The 24,701-nt window shown below is 44.1% G+C and overlaps 1 protein-coding gene across 1 annotated transcript in view; it reads right to left on the reverse strand.

Annotated features, from left to right (window-relative positions):
* GLTP (glycolipid transfer protein) overlaps window positions 1-24,701 on the reverse strand; it is a 66,523-nt gene that overhangs the window by 21,833 nt on the left and 19,989 nt on the right. The window contains exon 2 of the mRNA XM_033957437.1: window positions 584-642. Within this exon, the coding sequence (XP_033813328.1) occupies window positions 584-642 (59 nt within the window). The remainder of the gene's footprint in view (window positions 1-583; window positions 643-24,701) is intronic.

Here is a 24,701-nt window from a genome sequence, read left to right on the forward strand (position 1 = left end):
TCCTCAGGGGTCCATATATCCTGAAAACACATCAACTACATAGAAACGCCATTTTCCTTTATTCATCTGGGTACTGGGTGGGGGGGGGGGGTCTTCCACTATTTCTTGCATCCTTCGTGCTGCAGAATTTTTGTTCCCAGCCCCCCTTCCCTTCCCTTTTTTATTTTATTTTTTTAAATTGTTGTGTTAAATTTAATGGTGCCATCCATTTAATCAGTGCTACTGAACAAGCACAGAACTGGCAACCAGTGCTAGAACCTACATACAATTCTATGACGTGTCGGCAAAGACTCTTCTGATCCACAAATAAAGTATATTTATGAAAGGCCCACCCAAAAAGCACACTACATAGTCACAAGATAAACGGTCAGTATTTTGAGAATATGGTTCATCCCTGGGGGTCTCTCATTCGGGAAAGCATTAATTAATTCATCTTTATTTTTAATTAAGCTAATCCAGAATGGTTCATAGCACAAGATCAAAATATTCGTATACCTCACTGTTGGTTATGTCAATACATGAGCCCTGGATAAAATTTATCCTACCAAACCGAGGATTGAGAGACTAAAGAGTAAAAACATACCGCAATGTTTCCGCTTATATCTGCTTTGATGGGGGAAAATACAGCACCTCCCAGGCAATCTGCAAATAAAATATGAAAATATGAATTCTTCCAAGTATTAACAAATCATTTTTTTTACAAGAAAATACTAGGCGCTGCGCCAGGCAACCAATCCTCAAATATCAGTAACATACAAAAAGGTTTATGATATTATGCTTCAGATTAGAGAATTTTACAATAACAAATCCAACAGAGGAGTATATAATGTAAGGACAAAAAAAAATTCTCCTTTCGTACCCACATTATTGTGAGAAGGGAAGTCCTCAGTCTCATTGGGGTTGAATTCCCGTTGTGGGCTGTGAGACTGAGCACTTCCCTTCTCACAATTTTTATTAGTTTGTATCGAGTACGCCATCTCTGCCCCCCTACCCTGTGGGTACAAGGGGAGAATTTTTTCTTGTCCTCAGATTAGAGAATGACATGGGGGACACATTTTTCCCCATCCCTGCCATTGTATAGGTCCATGGTGAGACCCCCATCTGGAATACGGTGTACAATTCTGGAGACCACATTACCGCAAAGATGTGCTGAGACTTGAATCGGTCCAGCGAATGGCCACACGGAGGGTCACGGGGCTCAGGGATCTCCCGTATGAGGAACGGCTGAATAAATTGCAGCTCTACTCCCTGGAGGAACGCAGGGAGAGGGGGGACATGATCGAAACATTCAAATACCTCACGCGCCGTATCGAGGTGGGGGAAGATATCTTCTTCTTCAAGGAACCCACGTCAACACGAGGGCATCCGTGGAAAATCAGGGGAGGGACATTGCATGGCGACACCAGGAAATACTTCTTCACCGAGAGGGTGGTGGATCGATGGAATGGTCTTCCGATACGGGTGATTGAGGCCAGCAGTGTGCCTGATTTTAAAGCTAAATGGGATCGAAAGGTGGGATCTCTTCGCAAAGGGAGGTAGGGGAGGGTCATTGGTGTGGGCAGACTCGATGGGCCTTGGCCCTTAGCTGCCGTCACTTTCTATGTTTCTATGAACTCAATTTCGCCGTCCCTACCAGTTTTGTCGCTGTCCCTGTCCCGTTCCTGTAAGCTCTGCCTTAACCACACAAGTCTCGAACACTTATGATTTGCGCAGACGATTTTACACTCAAACAATATCGCACATTGACAAACAACTTTCTATACATATTTCATGCCTAGGGCCAACGTTTCAGGCCTCAATGCCAGAATTCCTGGCATCTCATTTGTGTTTCTCTAGACAAATTAGGAAAAATATGAATCTTTGATCCCAAGAATTGCTCATTCATATACTGAAAGTACAAACAGTGGTGTAGTGGGGGGGGAAGTGTAGGGGTGCGGACCGCCCTTGGTGCCGCCACTTCTCCACCCCCTCACACCACATTCCCGCCCCCCCTTCCCTATCTTCCCATACCTCTTTAAAATCTTCACCAGCACAATTACTTGCTTGCTGCTTGCGCAGGCCTGGCTCCCTCTGAAATCACATCTGGGTCATAGGGCCAGGATGTGATGTCAGAGGGAAAGCCAACACTGGCGTGAGCAGCAGGCTGGAGAAGCTGCTCGCACTGGTGAGAGATTTAAAGAGGTGCGGGAAGCGAGGGCGCGAGTGTAGCTTAGGGGCACAGAAGGAGCAGGGAGGTAGAGAGGAGGGTGCGGAAGAGGCCACCTACCCTCGCTACGTCACCAAGTTATTATTCCTATCTGATTCAAATCAGAGGTTAACAACAAAGTAATTCTTTGGGTGATCACTTTAAGAGACGACTCCAAAGTTTTCAGTCAGATTATCATTTCTTTTATTCAGTGCAATGATCCCAATATCAAATATTGGGCACTGACCAAAGGTGGTATAGCCTCTGATGGGACCTTCAAAATTTCACCAAAATATTTCACTATATCAAGGGGAGAAATCAATCAGAGATTTTGGAAAATTCACTAGTCTTAAGTTCTTTTTCCTTAATTGATTCTCTAGTTATTCCATTTTCTTAGAAGAGACTAACTTGTCTCTTAGTAAAGCAGCTCTAATTTGGCCGGAATGTTGTTTGAGTGTCTTATCAATTGAACTGGACAACTTGGGACAATTTCTGGTCAATTGAAGTCCTAAGTTGTAAAAAAGAGTTAAGGAACTGCAAAGCATCTCATGTGTTCTCATTGGTGACCCGTCAAAAGCGCGCCGGACTTTGGCATGCTGATAAACCCGCAGCGACATTTGCATGCAGGACATATGTGCACCACCGCTTTCAAGCCTTTCCGTTAGCGCTGTGAGGGGGTATGGGGGGAACCCCCCACTACATTTACAAGTCCTTGTGCTCCCGTAGGGGAGGGGGAACCCCCCACTACACTGAAAACTCCCGAACAGCAAAAACAAAAAGGAGAACGGGAGTTTTAGGTGTACTTGGGGGGGGGAGTCCCCCCCCCCAATGGGAGTATGAGGATTTGTAAATATAGTGGGCAGGGTTCCCCCCCACACACACACCCTCACAGCGCTAATAGAAATGCTTCAAAGTGGCGTGCGCATATATCCTGCGCACAAATGTTGCTGCGAGATTGTCGGCATGCCAAAGTCTAGCATGCTTTTGATGGTGTACCGGACTCATTAGGTTGAAAGTCATTTAATTTTATGAATGTTTTCTGCTTGGAAACTACTTAGAACTTAGGCTGTATAGAAATTTTAAATAATAAAATAGTAACAACTGAGGTTTTCTTAACTCTTGCGGCGGATGGACTACTCTCAGCCAACCCTAAATGGCAAGCTGCCTCCATTCTCCAAAGTAGGAGGAGGACTATGGTTGGCCATCACCTTCACGAGCCCCTCTAGTGAGTCTGAAAATGGCTCACTCCTGGCCAAACCTCCACTCTGTTCCATGGAGGGGGGGGGGGGTACATAGTCATTTATAAGTCTGTGAATTGCTCTACTCCCTCAGAAATGTCTTCATATTCATAAGAAGCATTTATGCATTATTTACCCTGAGTTTTTAAGCATTCGTAAGGAAAAACAGGACAAAATAAAAAATTATTAGCAGCAATGAAATTCTGAGTTTTTCTACATTCTTGATGAGTGAGTAAGTACTTTATGACCGTTTGAAGTATGATCACTGCACAAGCTGATGGTGAGAACTTACGTCAAGGTGACAATTAATACCATAAAACAATACCATAAAAACAAAGTTTAACTATTTCAATTCAACTAAACGCTGAAGGGTTGAAGCACTAATTCATTCACTGCCCTTTGCCCAGACATGAAAGACTGCCCAAACTCTTATCTAAACTAAACTAATCTTCGCAAAAAGTAAATTTGACCATGTCTCCCCCCTTCTGTCTAAGCTTCACTGGCTTCCAATAATCTCTAGGGTTCACTACAAATGCGCCTGCCTAACCTTCAAGATCCTACATGGCATCCTTCCCCCCCCTTTTTTCCACTATCTTGGAATTCCTCGAATCCCAATACCACCAGATCCACTCAAAAATTCAAACTATCCTTCCCCTCATTAAAAGGCATATCCCATGCAGGAAAACTAGGGACATCCCTCTCCTTCAGGATCACTGAGCTGTGGAATAGCCTTGCTGCCCCTCTTCGGACTGAGCTCCCTCCAACTCTTCCGAAAACATCTGAAAACTTGGCTATTCTCTAAAAATGTAATACCTCCTCCCTCTTCGATTTACTAAGTCCCTCTAAACCAGGGATCTCATAGTCCCTCCCTTGAGGGCCGCAATCCAGTCGGGTTTTCAGAATTTCCTGAATGAATATGCATTGAAAGCAGTGCATGCACATAGATCTCATGCATATTCATTGGGGAAATCCTGAAAACCCAACTGGATTGCGGCCCTCAAGGAGGGACTTTGAGACCCCTGCTCTAAACTCTCTCTATACTAAGTCCTTCAACTCTTCATTGGAGTTCCTTTCTATATCAATTCCCGTAAACCGTGCCGAGCTCTACATTTGTGGAGAGGATGCGGTATACAAACTTAAGGTTTAGTTTAGTTTAGATCTCTGTTTCTTTCTTTATAATTTATTTTATTTATAAATTTATACAGTGGAACCTTGGTTTACGAGCATAATTCGTTCCAGAAGCATGCTCGTAAACCAAATTGCTCGCATATCAAAGCAAGTTTCCCCATAGGAAGTAAGGGAAACTCGCTTTGATTGGTTCCACCTCCTCCCCCCCCACCCCCCCGAGGCTACCAGCGCTGCTCCATTCCTCCCCCCCCAAACACACTTAGGCCACCGACGCTGCTCCATACCCCTCCCCGCGATCCGGCATCCCCCCCTGCGAACCGGCATCCTCCCTCCACTCGCATTGCCCCCCTCCACCACGATCCTACATCCCCCCCCCGAGCACGGCAATGACATCCCTTACCCCGACTGCGCACCAGTGCTGGTGCCCAGTTGGGGTAAGGGATGTCATTACCGTGCTCGGGGAGGGGGGGATATAGGATCGCGGGGGGGGGCAGACGCGAGCGGGGGGGGAATGCCGGATCGTTGGGGGGGGGGATTCCAGATCGCAGGGGGGGGCGCTCGTACAGCGAGGCAAGCTCGGTTTACGAGGCACCAAGTTTGCAAATGTTTTGCTCGTCTTGCAAAACACTCGCGAACCGGTGCACTCGTAAACCGAGGTACCATTGTATTCCGCATATCCTACAATTATATGCGGTACTCAAGCATATTTCCCTAACTGTCCTGGCAGGCTCCCACTCCTAATGTACCTGGGGCAATGGGAATAAAGGCCCAAATTCTGTAACCAGTGCCTAAAGTTAGGCACCTATTGCGGAGGTGCCCATCTAGGTAGGCACCTATCTAAATTGAAGAACAAGCTCAATTAAGCTTTTTAATCAGCACTGATTGAAACATAGGCGCCTACCAAGAAAGCATGATTCTGTAACAAGGCGCCTCTAAAAATTTAGGCAGCTTTCAAAAAAAATAGGCGCTATGCATGTTAGGCGTGGGCGTGGCTATGTGTTGGGCGCCTTCTTACAGAATCCCTTCTCTTAAGCATGCTTAAGCGCTCGCATGGGCGCCTAACTTTTGGGGCTCCTTTTACAAAGGTGCGCTAGCGTTTAGCGGCAAGTGCGTGTGGCACTTTAGTGTGCGCTATTCCGCGCGTTAAGGCCCTAAGGAGCACTTAGTTGTACCTAGAGCTGGCCTATTTATTGAGTGCCTCCAAAATAGGTTCCGCTCAGTGTGATTCACTAAAGAGCACCCAATTTTACTTGAATCGCACTGAACAGTGCCTAAGTAGGCCCCTAACTTCTGGGTGCTTCTTATAGAATTTGCCCTTAAGTGACTTGCCCAGGGTCACAAAGAGCAGTGTGGGATTTGAACCCACAACCTCAGGGTGCCAAGGCTGCAGCTCTAACCACTGCACCACACACTCCCACTTCTGCCTTATTTTTCAACTGCACAGTCAAAGTTAAGTGGGCGAGTCTGACAAAAAAAAAAAAAAAAGTTAGACGATAGCAGGAATCGTCCAGATCTGGGATAGTGTGACTAGCAGAGTTCTCATAGTAACATAGTAGATGACGGCAGATAAAGACCCGAATGGTCCATCCAGTCTGCCCAACCTGATTCAATTTAAATTTTTTTAATTTTTTCTTCTTAGCTATTTCTGGGCAAGAATCCAAAGCTTTACCCGGTACTGTGCTTGGGTTCCAACTGCCAAAATCTCTGTTAAGACTTACTCCAGCCCATCTACACCCTCCCAGCCATTGAAGCCCTCCCCAGCCCATCCTCCACCAAACGGCCATACACAGACACAGACCGTGCAAGTCTGCCCAGTAACTGGCCTAGTTCAATATTTAATCTTATTTTCTCGAGGCTTTTGCGGTTAGGGCAAAGCTTACAGAAATGGGACAGCGACAGCGACAAAACTCACAGAGACAGGACGGGGAAATTGAGTTGCTGTGGGGGGGTGGGGAAAAATTTGTCCCCGTGTCATTCTCGATCCTCAACTTAAGGAAAGCCTGGGATAAATACAGGTATCTGGAATTCGGTTCATTTCAGCCACCTCTATTGGGAAGTCACTCCATGAATCTAGCACTCTCGCTCGAGGAAAAATCCGATACCGCTCTTCAGGTTTACCCTTTTGAGCTTCAGACTGTGGCCTCGGGTTGCTTTTTCATGTGGTAACCCAATCTCACTAGTTAAGGCATACAGCACTTGATTTCATTACATGCCCCGTCGGACCCTAGGACCTTTGGGTTTCTTTCTGGTAAGACAATACATGCCACACACTATCGGGTTAATGAAATCTCACACCTCTGCACACTGCAACCATTCCAGGCTTCTTCTTCAGCCTCCAAAGCAAACATTCATTCATTCACAGAGCACAATGAACTAAAACCAAAAAGAAGTAAACATCTGGTATTATACCGTGACCAAGTTCACAGCACACCTACCCAAAGTGTCAAAATGAAATATCTTTAGTTGGACAAAGTAACCACATCTAACCTATCAAATGTTTAAGCCACTGAATCTTGCATGCCCTTTAGCAACCTGTATTGTGCGGTACCGTTCTCACATTGTCCGCGTTACTCGACGAGGCCACGCTTCAGCACAAAGAATGTCTTTGCACTCAGCTGCAGCAGAATTTAGCCAACGGGTACATTTTGTTCAGAAAAGACCAAACTAAGACGCTTGTATCGAAACAGTGGCGCAGCGAGGGTGGGAGGCGCACGGCTTCCCTTGCACCTGTTCAGCATCCCCGGCGCCAGCAGCAACTTGCCGCCCGGGCTGGCGTCGGCTCGCCCTCCGACGCCACTTCCTAGTCGCGGGACCCGTGAGTAACGGCGGAGGGGAGCGCCGAGGCTGGCGCGAGCAGCTGGTTGGAGCTGCTACTCCCGCTGGCGAAGAGCTAGAGGTATTGTGGTATTGGGGAGTTGAAGGCGCACACGTCACGGAGGAGCGGGGGTGGGGGGGGTGGAGAGGTGGCGTCGCCTCCACCAAGACGGTGCCCGGGGCGATCCGCCCCCTCCCCCACTTACCATGCTACTGCATTGAACTAAATCTGGCAACACGATGCTTAGATTTTGTATCCTGTGAAAAACATTTTTCATCCTGTGAAACTATCCCTGAAATGCTTTCATGTTTTCCTTATATATACTGATATGTGTCAACATTTGCTTATTTCTGATTTGAAGAAGGGTTACCTTCGAAAGCTCATCATGAAATGCACCGAGTTAGTCCAATAAAAAAGGTATCATAGTAACACAGTAGATGACGGCAGATAAAGACCTGAAGGGTCCATCCAGTCTGCCCAACCATTCATGCTCCATAAATTAATACTTTAATTTAAATGGTCCTTTTTCTTAGATATTTTTGGGCCAGAAACCCAGAGCCCTACCCGGTACTGTGCTTAGGTTCTATCTACTGGAGTCTCCATCAAAGCTCACTCCAGCCCATCGTAACCATTGAAACCCTCCCCAGCCCGTCCTCATATATGGGACACAGGCCGTGCAAGCCTTCCCAGTACTGGCCTTAGTTCCTTCAATGAATACCCATTATTTTCTGATTAGAGATCCTATGTGTTCATCCCACGCTTCTTTGAACTCCATCACCGTTTTCTTCTCCACCACCTCCCTCGGGAGCGCATTCCAGGCATCCACCACCCTCTCCGTAAAGAAGAATTTCCTAACATTACTCTTGAATCTACCCCTCAACCTCAAATTATGCCCTCTGGTTTTACCATTTTCCTTTCTCTGGAATAGATTTTTGTTTTACGTTAATACCTTTGAAGTATTTGAACGTCTGAATCATATCTCCTCTGTGTCTCCTTTCCTCTAGGGTATAAATATTACCTTATTTCCTTTGGGGGTTTTTTTTGTTTTATTTCTCTATATTACAAGAGACAGAAAATACCTTGTTTACTGTTCAAAAGCATGTCAAGTGCATGTCTAATGTGACTCCTAATATTTTTATTGTTTTAGTAATCGGGAAATCATGATCTTTTAGATGTAGCATTGTTTTAGTAGTTTTGTCCGTTGGGCATGCAAGGAAGACTTTTGTTTTTTCTGTATTTAGTTTTAGTTTGAAGTTGATAAGGTGGTTAGATTTGGAACATCCCTCTTACACGACTATTCCTGCTGTTTTCATAAATAAATTGGACAATCCCACCTATTAAAAAAGCCAACACAAAAAAAACATTACCAGAAAACTTTCAAGTGAATTTCGCCTCCGATTCATCTGCCCAAATTGATGTTAACATTTCTTACAAAATTCCACATACACTGGCTTCGGAATGTTTCTCTAACTCGGTGGTTTCAAACTCGCGGCCCGCCAGGTACTATTTTGAGGCCCTCAGTATGTTTATCATAATCACAAAACAGTTTCTTGATCATATGTCTTTTTAGCTATAAATTATAATATTATTATTAAGACTTAGCCAAAAGGAAAGATTTATAAACTATAAAGAGTTTTTTACCTCATGCAAAATTGTCATTTCTTTAATAAGACATTAACTATTTTTTCTGAGGCCCTCCAAGTACCTACAAATCCAAAATGTGGCCCTGCAAAGGGTTTGCGTTTGAGACCACTGCTCTAACTGGTCCAGGATGTGTTTCAAGAAAAGCATTTCACAGAAGGACATCAGGTGCTCTACATCTAGCTCCAAAGAGGTTCATTTGGCTTCTGATCACATTTGGTGGCAAGTTTGAATGAAGCAGGCTGAGCCAGCCACATAAAGCCTTATAAAAATGCAGGATAAAGGTATGTCCCGATGGTGCTTTGACTGTGCAGTTGTCGGGACCTAGTTTGCTTTGACTTCAGCTGCTCTTGCAGTCCACAAGAAGTGCACACAATTAGCAAATTCTGCAAGTCTCTCAAAATTTAAACAATATTTTGGCTAATTTAATATCCATATTCCACTGAAAACAAAATGTTTTTCTTCTATGTTTTATTTTTCCGTCATGTTGGTTTCAGTTTCTTTTTTCTGTTTTCCTGTCGTCTGCTAATTCTCCTTCAAGTGGTTGCTATCCATTTGTATTTTGTACTCTCTCCTGTCTAGTCCAGTAATGTCTAGGGTTCCTTTTACTAAGCTGCATTAGCGTTTTTATCGTGCACTAAACCCGCGCTACGTGGCTAGAACTAATGCCAGCTCAATGCCATTTTCTGGTTTTCTGGTTTTTAATAAATTAGTTGTCATTTTTTGTAGTATCTGCATGTTTCCTTTTCCTTTTCCATACTCGATAATATGGATCAGTTGGTCTTTTCCGTGTTTGTCTCTCTATTGGATAGAATGGGTCACATGTCAGGGGGAGTCTCTTTAATAGCTCCACCTTGAACGCCGTGGCCATTTTGTAGCCCTGGATATATCATTTAGGATTAGGGTTATGCTGTAATCCCGGTCACGTCTGGTAAATATAATCTGTTTTATTTGTACTCTGTGCTGTCTTTTTCCGGTTTGCTGACTTAATGTTTTATTCATTACTTCATAGTTATTCATGTCCCCGACCCTGAAGAAAATTCTGAAACGCGTCGGTGGGGAAAGAAGCAGACCCGGTTTAAAAGATAAGTCACTTATATTGCACAGTATCACTTTATAAATTATAAAATATAGATTATAACATGTTAATCAATTAGAGATCAGTCCAAAATCGTCACATAATATAATGCTCCAGTGAGGATATGCTACCACATATTGGTGTGGCAATCTGAGGAACGTATGTGATTTGATCTTGAGACTAGTGGAGTACGTTATTGTATTGGCGTGCACAGCAATTTAGCACGCACTATTCCGCGCATTAAAGCCCTAACACAGCTTAGTAAAAGGAGCCCTAAACGTGCCTCCCTAACATTTAAGATCTTGCATGGCATTCTTCCTCCTTTAATTCCACTATCTTGGAACTCTGCGACACCTGAGATTACCAGATCTATCCAAAGGCTTAAATTATCTTTCCCTCGCTAAAGGCGTTATCTATGATGGAAAATTAGGGAAATCTCTATACTACAAAATTACTGAGCTTTGGAATAATTGCTGCGGAATTTGGGTCCCTTCCAATTATTCCGAAAACATCTGAAAACTTGGCTATTCTCAAAAATGTAAATCTCACTAATTCTTCTTATGGTTTTCCTTCTTTTTAAATTTCCTGTAAACCGTGCCGAGCTCTATCTTTATACAGAAGATGTGGTATATAAGCTTAAGGTTTAGTTTAGTTTCACTACACCTGCCTCTGACCTATTGATCGTTCCTTTTTAGCTCTTTTCTGCCTCTTTCTTACCCTTCTCCTCTTTTCAGCTACCTATCAAATTTCCGTCTTCTCTCCCATTTCCCATCTCATTCCTTCCTCAGCCCTCTATTTCCTTTCATCTTCAATATACCCCCATTACCATATTTCCACCCTCTGTTTTATCTATCCTCTCATCTGATGCTTTGCCACCCTCTCCTCCTCCTCAGGGTTCTACCATTCTCAGCATCTTCCTTCCTCCACCATTTATAGCCCAACATCTGCTCTCTCTCCTTTCCCTACCCACCCTCGTAGCCTGACATCTCCCTATCTCTTCCCTGCTGCACACTCCCCAGCATTTCTCCCACTCTCTTCCCTCATTCCCATTTCCACGCATCTATCCATCACTCCATTCTGCTCCTGGATCCAACATCTCCCTCTCCACCTCCTGTGTATCTCTCACTCCCTCACATCCACCCCCATGTCCAAACACATCTCTCTCTCCCTTCCTTGTGCCTTGTCAAATCTCTCTATCCCCCTCCATGCACCATCTCTCCCTTCCTCCCTTCCATTATGTGCAATTTCATCCTCTCCCTTCACCACGCATGTCTCCCTCCCCCCGTGCCACCAACTTTCCATCCTCTCACCCCTTCCCCCGTGCCACCAACTTTCCATCCTCTCACCCCTCCTCTCCCCTTGTGCCACCAACATTACATCCTCTCCCCTTATGCCACCAACTTTCTGTCCTCTCCAACCCTGTACTCTTAAGGCTTTCTTCTTTGGCTCGCGGTACTTGCAGCGACTCTCACATGCTGCCTGCCGCTAACCTGGAAGCCTTCCCTCTGCCACCGAGAGACTTCTGGGCTAGCGGCAGGCAGCTTGCGGGAATTGCTGCCGGTACTGCGACCCGAAGATGCTGGCACGAATGAAATTCCGCACGACTGTGCAATTCTGCATTACAGAATTCTACCAGGAGTAAAGAAGCTACTTCCTAGTTTTGACTAATAGCTGGACTAGCCCTAAGCACATACCATAGAGTTGGTTAGGAAAAGGTTATTTTATGCCAGCAGTTCTTAAGCTCTTGGTTACTGGCATTACATACTAGTAAATACCAGTGGGCAAATGTCCTGGGGGGAGGGGGGGGAATAAACCTACAGAGCACAACCCACAAAAGGGCAAAACATCACATAGTCCACTAAGAAAATGCATGTTATGCAGTTGTCGTGGCTTTTAAGTCAGCGCCTTCCATTATTTACACCAACATTCGTGTCGTAGGATGCAAACATTTCGATATTGTCATGCACCGAATAGAACGTGTTCTTGTTGGGCCCAGTCAATTATTTTCATAAGGCTCTGTTTATGCTACTGAGGAGGAGGACCTGAAACTGCTCTGCTTAGCACTTTCAAACAATGAGTATTTGTAGTCTGTTACTTTTTTTAAAAAAACAGCCCGGACAGAAGAGACTTTTATTCTACTGCAATTTTTCAGAGGAGCAGCCAGGCTAAACGCCCTCTCTTCTGGATTTGTACAGCATGTTTGCTCAGTTCATCAGCCTGAGAAGAAATCGGAATTTAACAGATCCATTCTCAGCATTCCACACTTGAAATCTCAACTAGGGAACATTCTAGGCTTTTGAACCAGTTTCTGTCTCTCTTTTCTGCAGACCTTTTCTACATAAGGATGTGATATATGTGGTTTACACAATCAAAGCAGTTTACATATTTTAGATGGGTGCTTATTTATTTATTCAATTTTCTATACCGATCTCCCAGGGGAGCTCAGAAAGGATTAACATAAATTTATGCAGGAACTCAAGTAACTTTCCCTGTCTGATCCAGCGGGCTCACAATCTATCTAATGTACCTGAGGCAAAGGGGGGATTAAGTGACTTGCCCAGGGTCACAAGGAGCAGCGTGGGTTTGAACCCACAACTTCAGGGTGCTGAGGCTGCAACTTTAACCACTACGTCACACTCTCCCCCACCTGGGGCAACAAAGTGTTAAGTGACTTGCCCGGAGTCACGAGGAGCTACAGTGGGAGTTGCTCTAACCCAGGGGTGAGCAACTCAGGTCCTCAACCCAGTCAGATTTTCAGGATCTCCCCAATGAATATGCACGAGGTCTGCTTGCATACAATGGAGGCAGTGTTATGCAAATAGATCTTATGCATTGGAGAAATCCTGAAATACCTGACTGGGTTGCGGTCTTCAAAGGACTGAGGTTGGCCCACCCCTGCTAACTAGTAGGCCACGCCTCCTATGACATAACATACTCTGCTCACATTTAATCTGAATTGTCTCCCATTCAACCTATCTTTGTTTTGAAAAGCAGTTACGTTTAGGTGAAGAAACACACAGAGCATGACTCGTATTTTTAACCAACTCAGCTGCGTGTGTCTATGATTAGGCGATTTGTATTTATTGTTCTGTTGATTCTCCTTGATGCTGATCAGGAGAGGAAAGGAGAGGAGGACTGTCTGAAGGTCAAATTCTGCAACTGCTGTCACTGAGCAAATATTTGCAATGCTGCAACTGCTTTCCCAATTTGGAAAAGCGTCTTCCATCTCCCACCACATGCAGAAACTTCATTTCTACAAAACAGGGCCTATTAGTCATTAATACCATGTTACAAATAGCTAGGCGGGATTCTTGCTAGATTATCAGGGATTCTTTTGGGACGGATGGGGGGGGGGAGTGCTGAATTTTTAAGCAGGGTCTGGGGGTGGTCATGTTGGAGGGAGAGAGAGGTAACCACTAGAAACCCCTCGACCGACCCTTCTATGCTGCCCCAGACCTGGCAAAAAAAAAAAAAAGTTTCTCACTCTAAACATGAATGGCAAACTTTTGAGCACTGCTATGGGGTGGATAATGACCACATTAATATGTATTTAAATACATTTCTAATGTTGCCTGTGGGAATGGTTTCAGTGCAACTTAATACTTGCACTGAAACCATTTGAGCGTTAAAAACTGGCAGTATTTTGTATATCGGCCTCTGTAACCAGATCTGACTTCCAGTATTCTGCACCCACAGCTCTCTCATTGGCTGGCTGAATCCTACCTACAGGATGTGACCTTTCAGTGTTCCGCCCCCACAGTCCTCCTATTGGCTAGATCATATCCTCGGTTAGCTATTTTGTAAACAGGCAGGCAGGATCTCACTGGGGGGGTGGAGACTGAAAATTAGCAGATACAACAAACTGAACAATGTGCATATATGTTAGCCATCCAACAGGGCTCCCCTGAACTTTGGGTTATGTTTCTAGTTTGCCAAAATGTTAATCTAGCCCTGCTTATGGCAACAGATATTAGGTGGCAGTACATATAGCAATCAATAGGAGAGAAAGCTTCACAGTATATAACACAACATAACTTTATACTTCTATACCGCCTCAATCAAATGATTTCTAGGCGGTTTACACAGAAGAGAGCTGGACAATTAGCGAAATACAAATACCGGTAGTTAAAAAAAAATACAACATGTTTCCTATCTATACATAATGTAAAATTTTTGTTATCAATAAAGCTTCAATTAAGAAATGAATTTATCAAATAGAACAGTCTTAATTTCTTCTCAAAATGCGCCATAGGACAGCACGGCTCCACTAATGTAACTACCCAACCAGGACTGTTGCTTACTTGCTTGAAATGCAAGAGTCCTGTCCAAAAAAGATCTGTATCTGCAGCCTGTAATTTTAGGATAGGTGAATAAGTTGCAATTCCTAGTTATCCTCTTAGGGCTATATAGCACGAAATGGGATAGAAGGTAGATTGGGGCCAGTCCCCAAACCAGCTTAAAGCAAATACAAGAGAATTTAAATATCACTCGTGCTTCCACCGGTAGCCAATGCAATAGTTGATAGTAGGGACTGATATAATGATTTTTCTTCAACCCAAATATTAGTCGGACAGCTAGAGATGTGTTTGTAGTCCCTGGACACTTTTGCTATTTCAGTTGCAGCTTTTTTTCTTTTTTTTTTTTTAAGGTTTTCTTATAGATGTGACTACTCACCTGCATGTGTCACTTATAGATTTGGCTTTATAGTTTACCTTCCTTATACTTGACTGCTCTTATCTGATTAAACATAGTAACATGATGGCAGATAAAGGCCAATGGCTCATCCACAGCATCCACTATCTCCTCCTCTCCCTATTGGCTAAGGCTGTTAACATTTGCATCTCCTCTTTCTATAGACTAACGGCTCTTTACACCTGCATTGTGAGGTCATAGAGATTTATGTGTATAGAAACATAGTAACATGATGACAGATAAAGGCCAAATGGCCCATCCACAGCATCCACTATCTCCTCCTCTCTCTAAGCTTCTTGAATTCAGACACAGTCTCCGTCTCCTAAGATAGAGTTACCATATTTTACTCCTGTACAATCCAGACCCATGGCCCTGTACCCGGGCCCGCCCAGTTCCACCCAGCTCACACCCCTACCTCCCATTTGTCCAGTAAAAAAAAAGAAGGAAAGGTTTCCTGCCCCTAAATGTCAAGTAGCAGGAGGCTGCAATCATGGCTTCCCCTGCCTCTCAGCTGCTTGGGCTTCCCTTTGCCGGCTTTGCGCATGTGTGAGTGTCACTCTCGCACCGATCAATCGGACGAGAGACGGGTATTACAATGAACCTCTGCGCAAATCAATTGCATGCAATCTTTTTGGTACATCAATCGCTCTTCCACAATTGGCCAGAGAATCAGTCAACAGCAATCCCGTCGGTAGTAGCGATTATGTTTAGTGCATCCAGACCATTGTTCTTTATTTCTGTATAACTGTGCATTTTCTTACATAACTTAAATTTTTGTTTATATAGCGAACAAGCCTTTCGGTTCTATGTGGTTTACAAAAGAGGCAATACTGACCAAAGACAGTGAGCTAAACTAAACTAAACCTTAAATTTGTATACCGCATCATCTCCATAAAGATAGAGCTCGGCACGGTTTACAGGTAAATTCAATAAATAATAATAATTTTATTTCTTATATACCGCTATACCATAAGTTCAAAGCGGTTTACAACAAGATACATACAATGAGAGTATGAGATGTTTATGAGATGTAAGGGGAAAAGAAAAAGTACTTTCTGGGATGCAAATTACAAATGGAAGAGAACCAAGTTGGTTTGAATCAAAGGAAGTAGCTAGTCAGAGATTGGGGTGCAGGGGAAAACAGTTTGGGTGGAATACCATTACAAATGGGAAGAGCATGAGTTAATCTAAAATGAAGAGAATTGGGGATTGGGATGAGGAATGTCCACTGTCGGTAAATATCTTCAACTGTTCAACAGCAAACAAATATCAGCAAGGGAACTAGGACATAATAGAAGTTATGAAGAGGATAGCTAGCTTTACATTTTAAATAGATAGCTTTATGTTTTGGAGAAAAGCCAGGTTTTCAGATGCTTTTAGAATAATTGGAATGAGCCTAGGTTCCGCAGCGGGGCAGGGAGGTTATTCCAAAGCTCAGTGAATTTGAAGAAAAGGGATTTCCCTAATTTCCCTGCATACATGACGCCTTTTAATGAGAATGAGAAAGGAGAAAAAAAGAAGAGAGAGAGAGGAAAAGAGAGAGAGAAAACAGACACAAAGAGAGAGGAAGAGAGAGAGAGGGAGAAAAATGAGAGACAGAGAGAAAAGGAAGAGATAGAAAAAAAGAAGAGAGAGAGAGAAAAAAGAGAGGAAGAGAGAGAAAAAAGAGAGAAAGAGGAAGAGAGAGAGAGAGAAAAGAGACACAAAGAGAGAGAGAGGAAGAGAGAGAGAGGGAGAAAAAAGAGAGGAAGAGAAACTAAACCTTAAGTTTGTATACCGCATCATCTCCATAAAGATAGAGTTTGGCACTGTTTACAGGTAATTCAATAAATGAGGGAAGGACAGAATAAGAAATTAGAGGTTATGAAGAGGATAGATAGCTTTACATTTTAAATAGATAGCTTTACGTTTTGGAGAAAAGCCAGGTTTTCAGATGCTTTTAGAATAATTGGAATGAGCCTAGGTTCTGCAGCGGGGCAAGGAGATTATTCCAAAGCTCAGTGAATTTGAAGAAAAGGGATTTCCCTAATTTACCTGCATACATGACACCTGTTAACGAGGGGAAAGATAGTTTGAGTATGTGGGCGGATCTGGTAGTGTCAGGTTTCGAAGAATTCCAGGATAGTGGGATTAGGGGAGGAAGAATGCCATGTAGGATCTTGAAAATTAGGCAGGTACATTTAAAGTGAATCCTAGAAATCACCGGAAGCCAGTGAAGTTTTGACAGAAGCGGGGAAACATGATCGAATTTGCTTTTTGCGAAGATCAACCTAGCCGCAGTGTTCTGGATCCGCTGAAGTCTTTGAAGATTTTTCTTGGTTAGACTTAGATAGATGGAATTACAATAGTCCAGTCTGGAAAGAATGATTGATTGTACAAGGACAGCAAAATGTTGGCGGAAGCAGGATCTCACTTTCCGCAACATGTGAAGACTAAAAAAACATTTTTTTACCAGAGAGAATTGAGATACAACAAAACTTGGCAAAGGTTTATAGAGGATTAACAAAGGCAGTAGAGCTGACCAATGTCATGGAACTGCCACATAACTTGGCCTAGCGGTATATAAGATTTATAAGGTTGGCAATGAGATTAACAAAGGAGGTAGAGCTGACCAGTGTCAGTGAGCTTTAGTGTAACTTGGCGAGGGCAGTTAACAGTTGGGGTTACATCTGAAGTATCTTAAGACAGGCTGCCGAATTTTAAGAATAGGTGTGTTTTGAGGAGGTTGATATTTTGACCATTTGGTGCAATTCTGGGTCTCTGGAGGCGGCTTGGGAGGATATTAGTCTGTTGATGAATCTTTTTTGAGTGCAGCCTTTAACTGAGGGGAAGGTGAAGAATGATTGATGATCGGCCAGGTCCAGCGAATATGAATTGATTAGTAAGGTAGTAAGGTTGGGCAGTAGGCCATGCAATGTCTTATAGAAGAGGCAGTCGAATTTGAAGCCTACTCAGCCCTCTATCATCATCCAGTGTAATTTTTGTAGAATGAGGTTACGTGGTCAAATTTTCTTAGGTTGAATTTTCAGTTTTCCAGTATAAATTGAAAGAAAAAATATATACAATACTGCTTTAATGACTGGTATATTATTAAATTTGAAACCTTAAAGAAACTCAGCTGGTGCCTGGAGAAAGTTTTCCCTGGTTACATTAACTTTGCAATGTATACTGAATGCCTTCGATTTAAGCGTCAAAAGATTAGGCACAATCTAGAGAGGAAAATTTTTCAAAGGAAAGCTGCAACCCTTTCCCTGCACTGCCGAAGAGGTATTTGCACAGTTCCTTTGGCCAAGAAAAATTTGGGTTTGCTCAGAGGTGTCTACTCAGAGTAATGCTGGAAGGCCAAACACACTGGAGGGGATGGGCCAGTAAAAGGTTAACAGTGCTTCAAGAGTTAAGCTCCCATCAAGAAAATTTCACTGGCCACACTAATTAAACCTGGTGTTTCCTGTCTCAGAAGCTTCGTATTACCTTTTACTGGTCTCTCACTTCCAGCTTGGGCTCTTATTTCTTATGGTTACCTTACCACTTTTAAGGAAAGCTGGTTTGTAAATCAAGCTCCTAGCACAGGGGTTCTTAACCTAGGGTCCATGGATGGGTTTCAGAGGAGTCTGAGAGGGTCAGATAAAAATGAACATTTATATTCACTATACAGTTCGGGATTATTGATTTTTCTCGCAGATGAGAGAGGAGTAGTAGATCTGCTTAATTTGCACAAGAGGATTGTATTTCATAATTATAATGAGTGGCCATTACTTTTTGCATAAAAAGGAGCGTTTTTTAGATTGCTTACTTTAAAGTTTAATAATACTTTGTATATGTCATATACATATGAGACAATCAAATCTTGATAAATAAAGTATATTATATTCATTGCATGCAAAGTTGTGTTTTTGTGAATATTTCTGGGGAAGGAGGTCCATAGCTTTCATCACATTCTTAAAGGGGGTCCGTGACTCAAAAAAGGTTAAGAATCCCTGCCCTAGTGTCTTGTTTAGAGGCTGGTCACATATCAGTTTCAGTTCTGGCACTGAAATCAGACACGAATCTAGGTTTGGGTTTTGGCAGAAAAATGTCTGTGAATTGTCCAAAACTGAAAGTCTTCCCCCTCCCCCATAAGGCCCTGTCTAAGGTCTCGTTGTCTCTTAGAGGGGCAGGACCAAATCCCGCTTGTTTCCGCCTCATGCTGCTGCTTCCTCATAATGGCTGCACAGGGTAGGAACGAGTAGAGTTTGTTTTTGCCTCTTAAGAAACTACTAAACCATCAGAGCTTCCTAAGATAGTGGGTGGTCGGGTGGGAGCTATTTTCATTTATGGTTTCTGCCAAAACGAGGCAGCTAATTTCAATCATACATTCGATTTCAGCAGAAACCAAAGATGCTGGGTTCACTCAGTCTCTAATCCTATTATTACCTATATGCCTGCAGCCCTGTATGTTTTCCTAGGCAGCTAACATGGAATAGGAAATTTTCAGAGGTGTGTTTGGTAATCATGAATTAATGTCATGTTGCCTACAAACCGCTGATGTCTGTTCAGGAAGCAACAACTCCCCAGAGGTGAGAGTAGATAAACATTAGTTTAACACACATCAACGAAGAGGCCAAGTTGTCTTAAAACCTCAGGTAACTGACACTTGGTAACACAAACAAGAAAAAGGGAAGCTGGATAGGGAGAAATTCACATGTGAAACTAAAAGATTTTAGGTTCTTGCCTTGCTAATCTTCTTTCTTATAGAAGACATAGGATTCTGTACCATAGCTGTTCCTTCCCCCTAGTTGTGAACTTTGCAGAAGAGTGTCACTCAAAACTTCCAACTCCTCCCATTTAGCACTTGAGAACAGTTCCTTCTCAGTTAGCACCAAAGCATTCGAACTCCACTGAAACAGAAGAAAAGAGGATGGGCACAGGGAACTACCCCAATGGCAGATTATATACTGTTCTGCTCTGTAACTTATGATAAAGGAACAATGATTAACAATTAACAATTTAACATTGAACAACAAATTACGCACATGAGTAGCTAGGAACAAACCTTCTAAGTGCAACTAGTAGGAGCCATAAAAACTCCACAAAGGAGAATGGGAATAGGAGTCTTCATGTTCTTGTAGTTTTGTCACTGCTAAATCTTAGATACAAGAAAAGAGATCCCAAGACAGACACTGGCAAGGAATCAGGCGAGTCAAAAGTTTGCATAGGGTGGGCTGTACAGAATCCTATGTCTATCAGAAAGAAGATTAGCAAGGTAAGAACCTAATTTTTCATTCTGTAGTGAAGACATAGGATTCTGTATCATAGCTGACATACTAAAGCAGTGCCAGATGTCTAGGGAGGAACAGATGAGCTTGCCCACAGTACCAAGGACCCAAAAGCAGCACCCTCTGGAGTCACCACATCTACTTTGTAGAACCTCATAAAGGTGTGAAGAGTAGACCAAGTAGTTGCTCTACAAAGTCCATCAAGCAAAACAGCCTGGGACTCCATCGAGGAAGCAGCCACACTTCTAGTCAAATATGCTGCAATTGAGATAGGGGGCTGTTTATCACAGGCAATGTAAACTAAACTAAACTAAACCTTAAGTTTGTATACCGCATCATCTCCACAGAAGTACAGCTTGGCACGGTTTACAGGAATTGATATAGAAAGGAACTCCAAAGAAAAGTAGAAGAACCTGTACAGAGAAGTTTAGAGAGACTTAGTATATCGAAGAGGGAGAGGTCATTACATTTTAGAGAAAAGCCATGTTTTTAAATTTTTTCGGAAGAGTTGGAGGGAGGTCAGACTTCGAAGCGGGATAGTAAAGCTGTTCCAGAGTTTGGTGATCCTGAAGAAGAGGGATGTCCCTAATTTTCCTGCATGGGATATGCCTTTTAAAGAGGGGAAGGATAGTTTGAATTTTTGAGTAGGAAGACTAAATTGCCATGAAAATCCATCTGGCAATCAAAGCCTTGGAAACTGGCTTGCATCAACTTGACTGGCTGGTCAGCACAAAAAGGTGGTCGGAGAGCCAGAAATCATTAGTCCTCTCCAGGTAGTGAAGTAGGACTCTACGCACAGCCAGCTTTCACAAAATTCTGTCCTGTTTCGCCAAATCCATAGGGTGAAAAGCGGGTAAATTAATCTCCTGATTGACAAGAAAGGCAGAGACCATCTTTGGTAGAAAGATACCGTTTGAAGAGAAACACCACACTCCATAATCCTGAGGAAGGGTTCACTTGAGGAAAGGGCCTGCAAATCTGAGATCCACCTCACTGAGACTAAGGCAACCTTAAGATCCAAGAGAGACGCATCCAGCAGGGTCTCATATGGAGCCCAAAATAGGCCCTTCGTAAGAACATTAAAGTCCCAAGACAGGAATCGTCTAAGCAGTGGGGGGTCGCAAGCTAAGCGCACTCTTCAAAATGAAGCGATATCTGAGTGAGACACCAGCGACTACATACCTCTTCAAGCCCTAAGCATGAGAGGCCAGCTACTTGTACATTGAGACAAAACCGCTAGGCCCTTTACCAAGCCAGTTTGCAGGAATGCTAGAATCACTGGGATGGGAGCCCATTCAGGTTCCTTCTGCTCCAAGGCACACCATAACCAGAAAGCCTTCCAGGTCTTCGCAAACATTGCAGGCTTCTTTGCTCTAAGAAGAGTCATAATAACCCCCAAGTAACCCTTATGAGTTAGGGCCATGTGCTCAACAGCCATGCCATATGACCAAAATGCTCTGGGTTGATGGAACCGGGATGAACAGGCGACCTGAGAGATCTGCCTCTACAGAGGCATAACAGTTCTCCACATCAAGGCTGGTAAAGCCAGTCTGGAGCCACTGGGATCACCAGCCCCAGGTGTCTCACTATCCTGCGGATGATCTGGCCCACTATGGCCCACAGTGAAAATACAGTATAGGATCTCAGTGGGCCAGGGCTGAACGAGGGTGTCTAGCCCTGTGCGTCCCAGCTTGGCCTTCGCATTCTTGGCTGTGGCCACAAGATTCATCTCTGGCCTTCCCCAGCACTGCACAATGCAGGCGAACGCCCTCTAGGACAGAAACCATTCCCCCATATTCAAAGTCTGCCTGCTGAGAAAACTGGCCTGGATGTTTTCTATTCCTGCCACATGGGCAGTGAGAGGGAAAGGAAGATGGAAAGAAGAAGATCATAAAATCCTTGTAAGTCCTTGTGGGATACAGGTGAAGCAGGATAAGTCCTTTGGATAAAGGTGAAGTAACCAGACCTCACAGGAGAAACCCCCCCCCCCTCCCTCTTGCTCTAATAAATCAGTATATTAACTGTAAAAGATATTTCATAACCCACTTGCCAGCTGGCCTATAGTGATTGAGAAATATCCTGTTTCTGAGTTAGCTATGGTAAGCAAAAACTTATAAGAAACAAGACTTAAATTCCAATGCATGGCACCTGGCCGGATATTATGCAAAGAGGAACACAGCTCATGGTCAGAAAAATAGAATTCTCAAGAATATTATTTAGCAAGATATTATTTAGCAAGATATTATTTAGCAAGATCATGTGTTACCATATCAAGATATATCATGTGTTACCACAGACTCAGAATTGCTTATATGGTAAGGGAAAAGGGAATTTGCGGGAAAGGGTTAGGCCTTACGGTAGACTGAACAGACGTATAAGATGACACAAATAGATAAGCCAATAAATGAATCTACTTATGTAATGACGTATAAGAAAATAACCAATAAAGATGTACCATGTGATTTAGGCCAACGTGGTGTTGACCACCAAAAAATGTATAAAAACAGGCCTGTAAACGGAAGTAAGCAGAACAGACATCAGAGGATCTCTAAGCCTGGAGATCACCTTCTGTTACGCTATATGCTGAATGATTTATTCCTGTAAGCTGTTACTGATTGACTAAATAAATATATACTTATTGAAACCAGTATATGGCGTGCGAGGTCTCATTACCGAGGTAGGCCTGGACAGCTGCTTACTTCAGCAGCTAAGAGGATTTGTAAGTGAACATTTGCCCACTGGAGCAACATCTGTGCCCCTGGCATAGGGAAGCTTGTTTGCATATGCCACTGCTGCAGCATTGTCTGAAAACCCCCCGACTGCCTTCCCAGTCAGGAAAGATAGAAACTCCTTCAGCACCATGCGAATGGCTCTCAATTCCAGACTATTATACGACCACCTGCTCTCCCTGGAGTGGGCAACCACAGCAGTGGGCTCCACAGCCACTCAGGCTGGTGTCAGTAGGGGGTGGGGGGAATCACCCAGGAATTGATTCTGAGAGCCATGCTCCTCGATAAAATATCCCCCTGAAGCCACCCATGTTAGCTGCGTTTTGCCCCCAAAGACGAGAGGGGCTATGTCTGAAAAGCACCATTGCAGTAACCACGAGGCCACCATCAAACCCAGACCCTGAAGGTAAAGCCAGGCTGTGACTAAGAACTGCTTCCTGAGTTTATGATTGCGTGGCTTGGGAAGAAAAACACGGCTTTGAACTATGTCAAAGTGGACTCCCAAAGAATCCAAGCTCTGAGTCGGCTGCAACTAATTTGTCCAGAAGTTGACTATCCAAGCAAGTCTCTGGAGGAAAATCACCACCCGCCATACTGCATGCTCACCTTTCTGATGAGAGGGAGCATTAATAAGCCAAGTGGAGGTGAGCCTCTGCTCCCACCATCATCTTTGCAAAGGTGTGTGGAGCCATGAGCAATCTGACAGTCAGAGTCACTGTAGCACATGGAATCAGATATTTTCTGTGCTCTGGAAAAATGAGAATGTGAAGATCTGCCTCCATTAAATCAAAGAATGCTAGGAATTGCCCCGGAGCCACTGCCACGATGACTGAGTGGATCGTCTCCATGCAGAAGCAGGGAACTCTTAGTTCCTCGTTCACAGGCTTTAGATCAAGAAGCGCCTCTAATCTCCTGTGTCTTTCTGGGGCACTATTAAGAATATGAAGTATCAGCTGGAGCCAGATTCTACTTCAGGCACTGTCCAAGAATCATTGCACCTTTCTCCAGCAGGCTGACCAGTAATCAATGAACAGATCTGGAGGAGGGAGAAAGAAAATCTTGTGCCCTTCCCGAAAGATGTCCAGCACCCAACGGTCTGATAAGATCTGTTCCCATTCCCTCCAGAAAGCCGACAGCTACCCACAAAAATAGAGAGAGCGTGACCATCAACTTGGTGTCATTATGGCTTTCAGTTGGCTGAGCTGCTATGTGAACTGAAGGGCCATTGGCTTTTGTGGTTACCACCTCTCTGTCTGGACTAGAGAGCTGCACGGGAACGGGGACAATGTGGGATCCCGCGGGTTCCCCCTTCGGCTCACGGGGATCACGTGGGGATGCCCACTAGAGTCACGGGGATCCCGTGGGGACACCCCCTAGGGTTGCAGTGATCCCATGGGGACGCCCCCTAGGGTCGCGGGGTTCGTGCAGGGTTGGATGCACTCGAGCCTCGTCTTCTTTTCCCTACCTGCCCTGCCGCAGCACACAGCCGACCAGAAGTCTTCCACGATGTCAGTGCTGACGTCGGAGGGAGGGCTTAAGCAGAGCCGGCCAGATCCCCTTATCTTCATGGCGCTTTCCCCCGACCGACGCCGACAACAGGCCCGGTCCGACAAACCTCCCTGCCCTGTAGCAGCGAATCTAAATTACCTTCTTACAGCAGCTGGATTCAGGGCAGGGAGGTTTGTCGGACCGGGCCTGTTCTGTTGACGGGCGGGCGGGGAAGCACCACAAAGGTAAGGTGCAGGAAGGGAGAAAGGGTGGAAAGGTGGGGTGGAGAGGAAAAGACGCTTAAGGGAAATGGGTAAAACTGAGGGGGGAGAAGGACGCTGAAAGCACATGGGGAAGGCAAAGGGGTGGAGAAGGACACTGAAAGGACATGGGGAAGACAGAGGGGGGAGAAGGACACTGAAAGGACATGGGGAAGACAGAGGGGGGAGAAG

Source organism: Geotrypetes seraphini, chromosome 8 (assembly GCF_902459505.1).
Source record: "Geotrypetes seraphini chromosome 8, aGeoSer1.1, whole genome shotgun sequence".
NCBI lineage: Eukaryota > Metazoa > Chordata > Amphibia > Gymnophiona > Dermophiidae > Geotrypetes > Geotrypetes seraphini.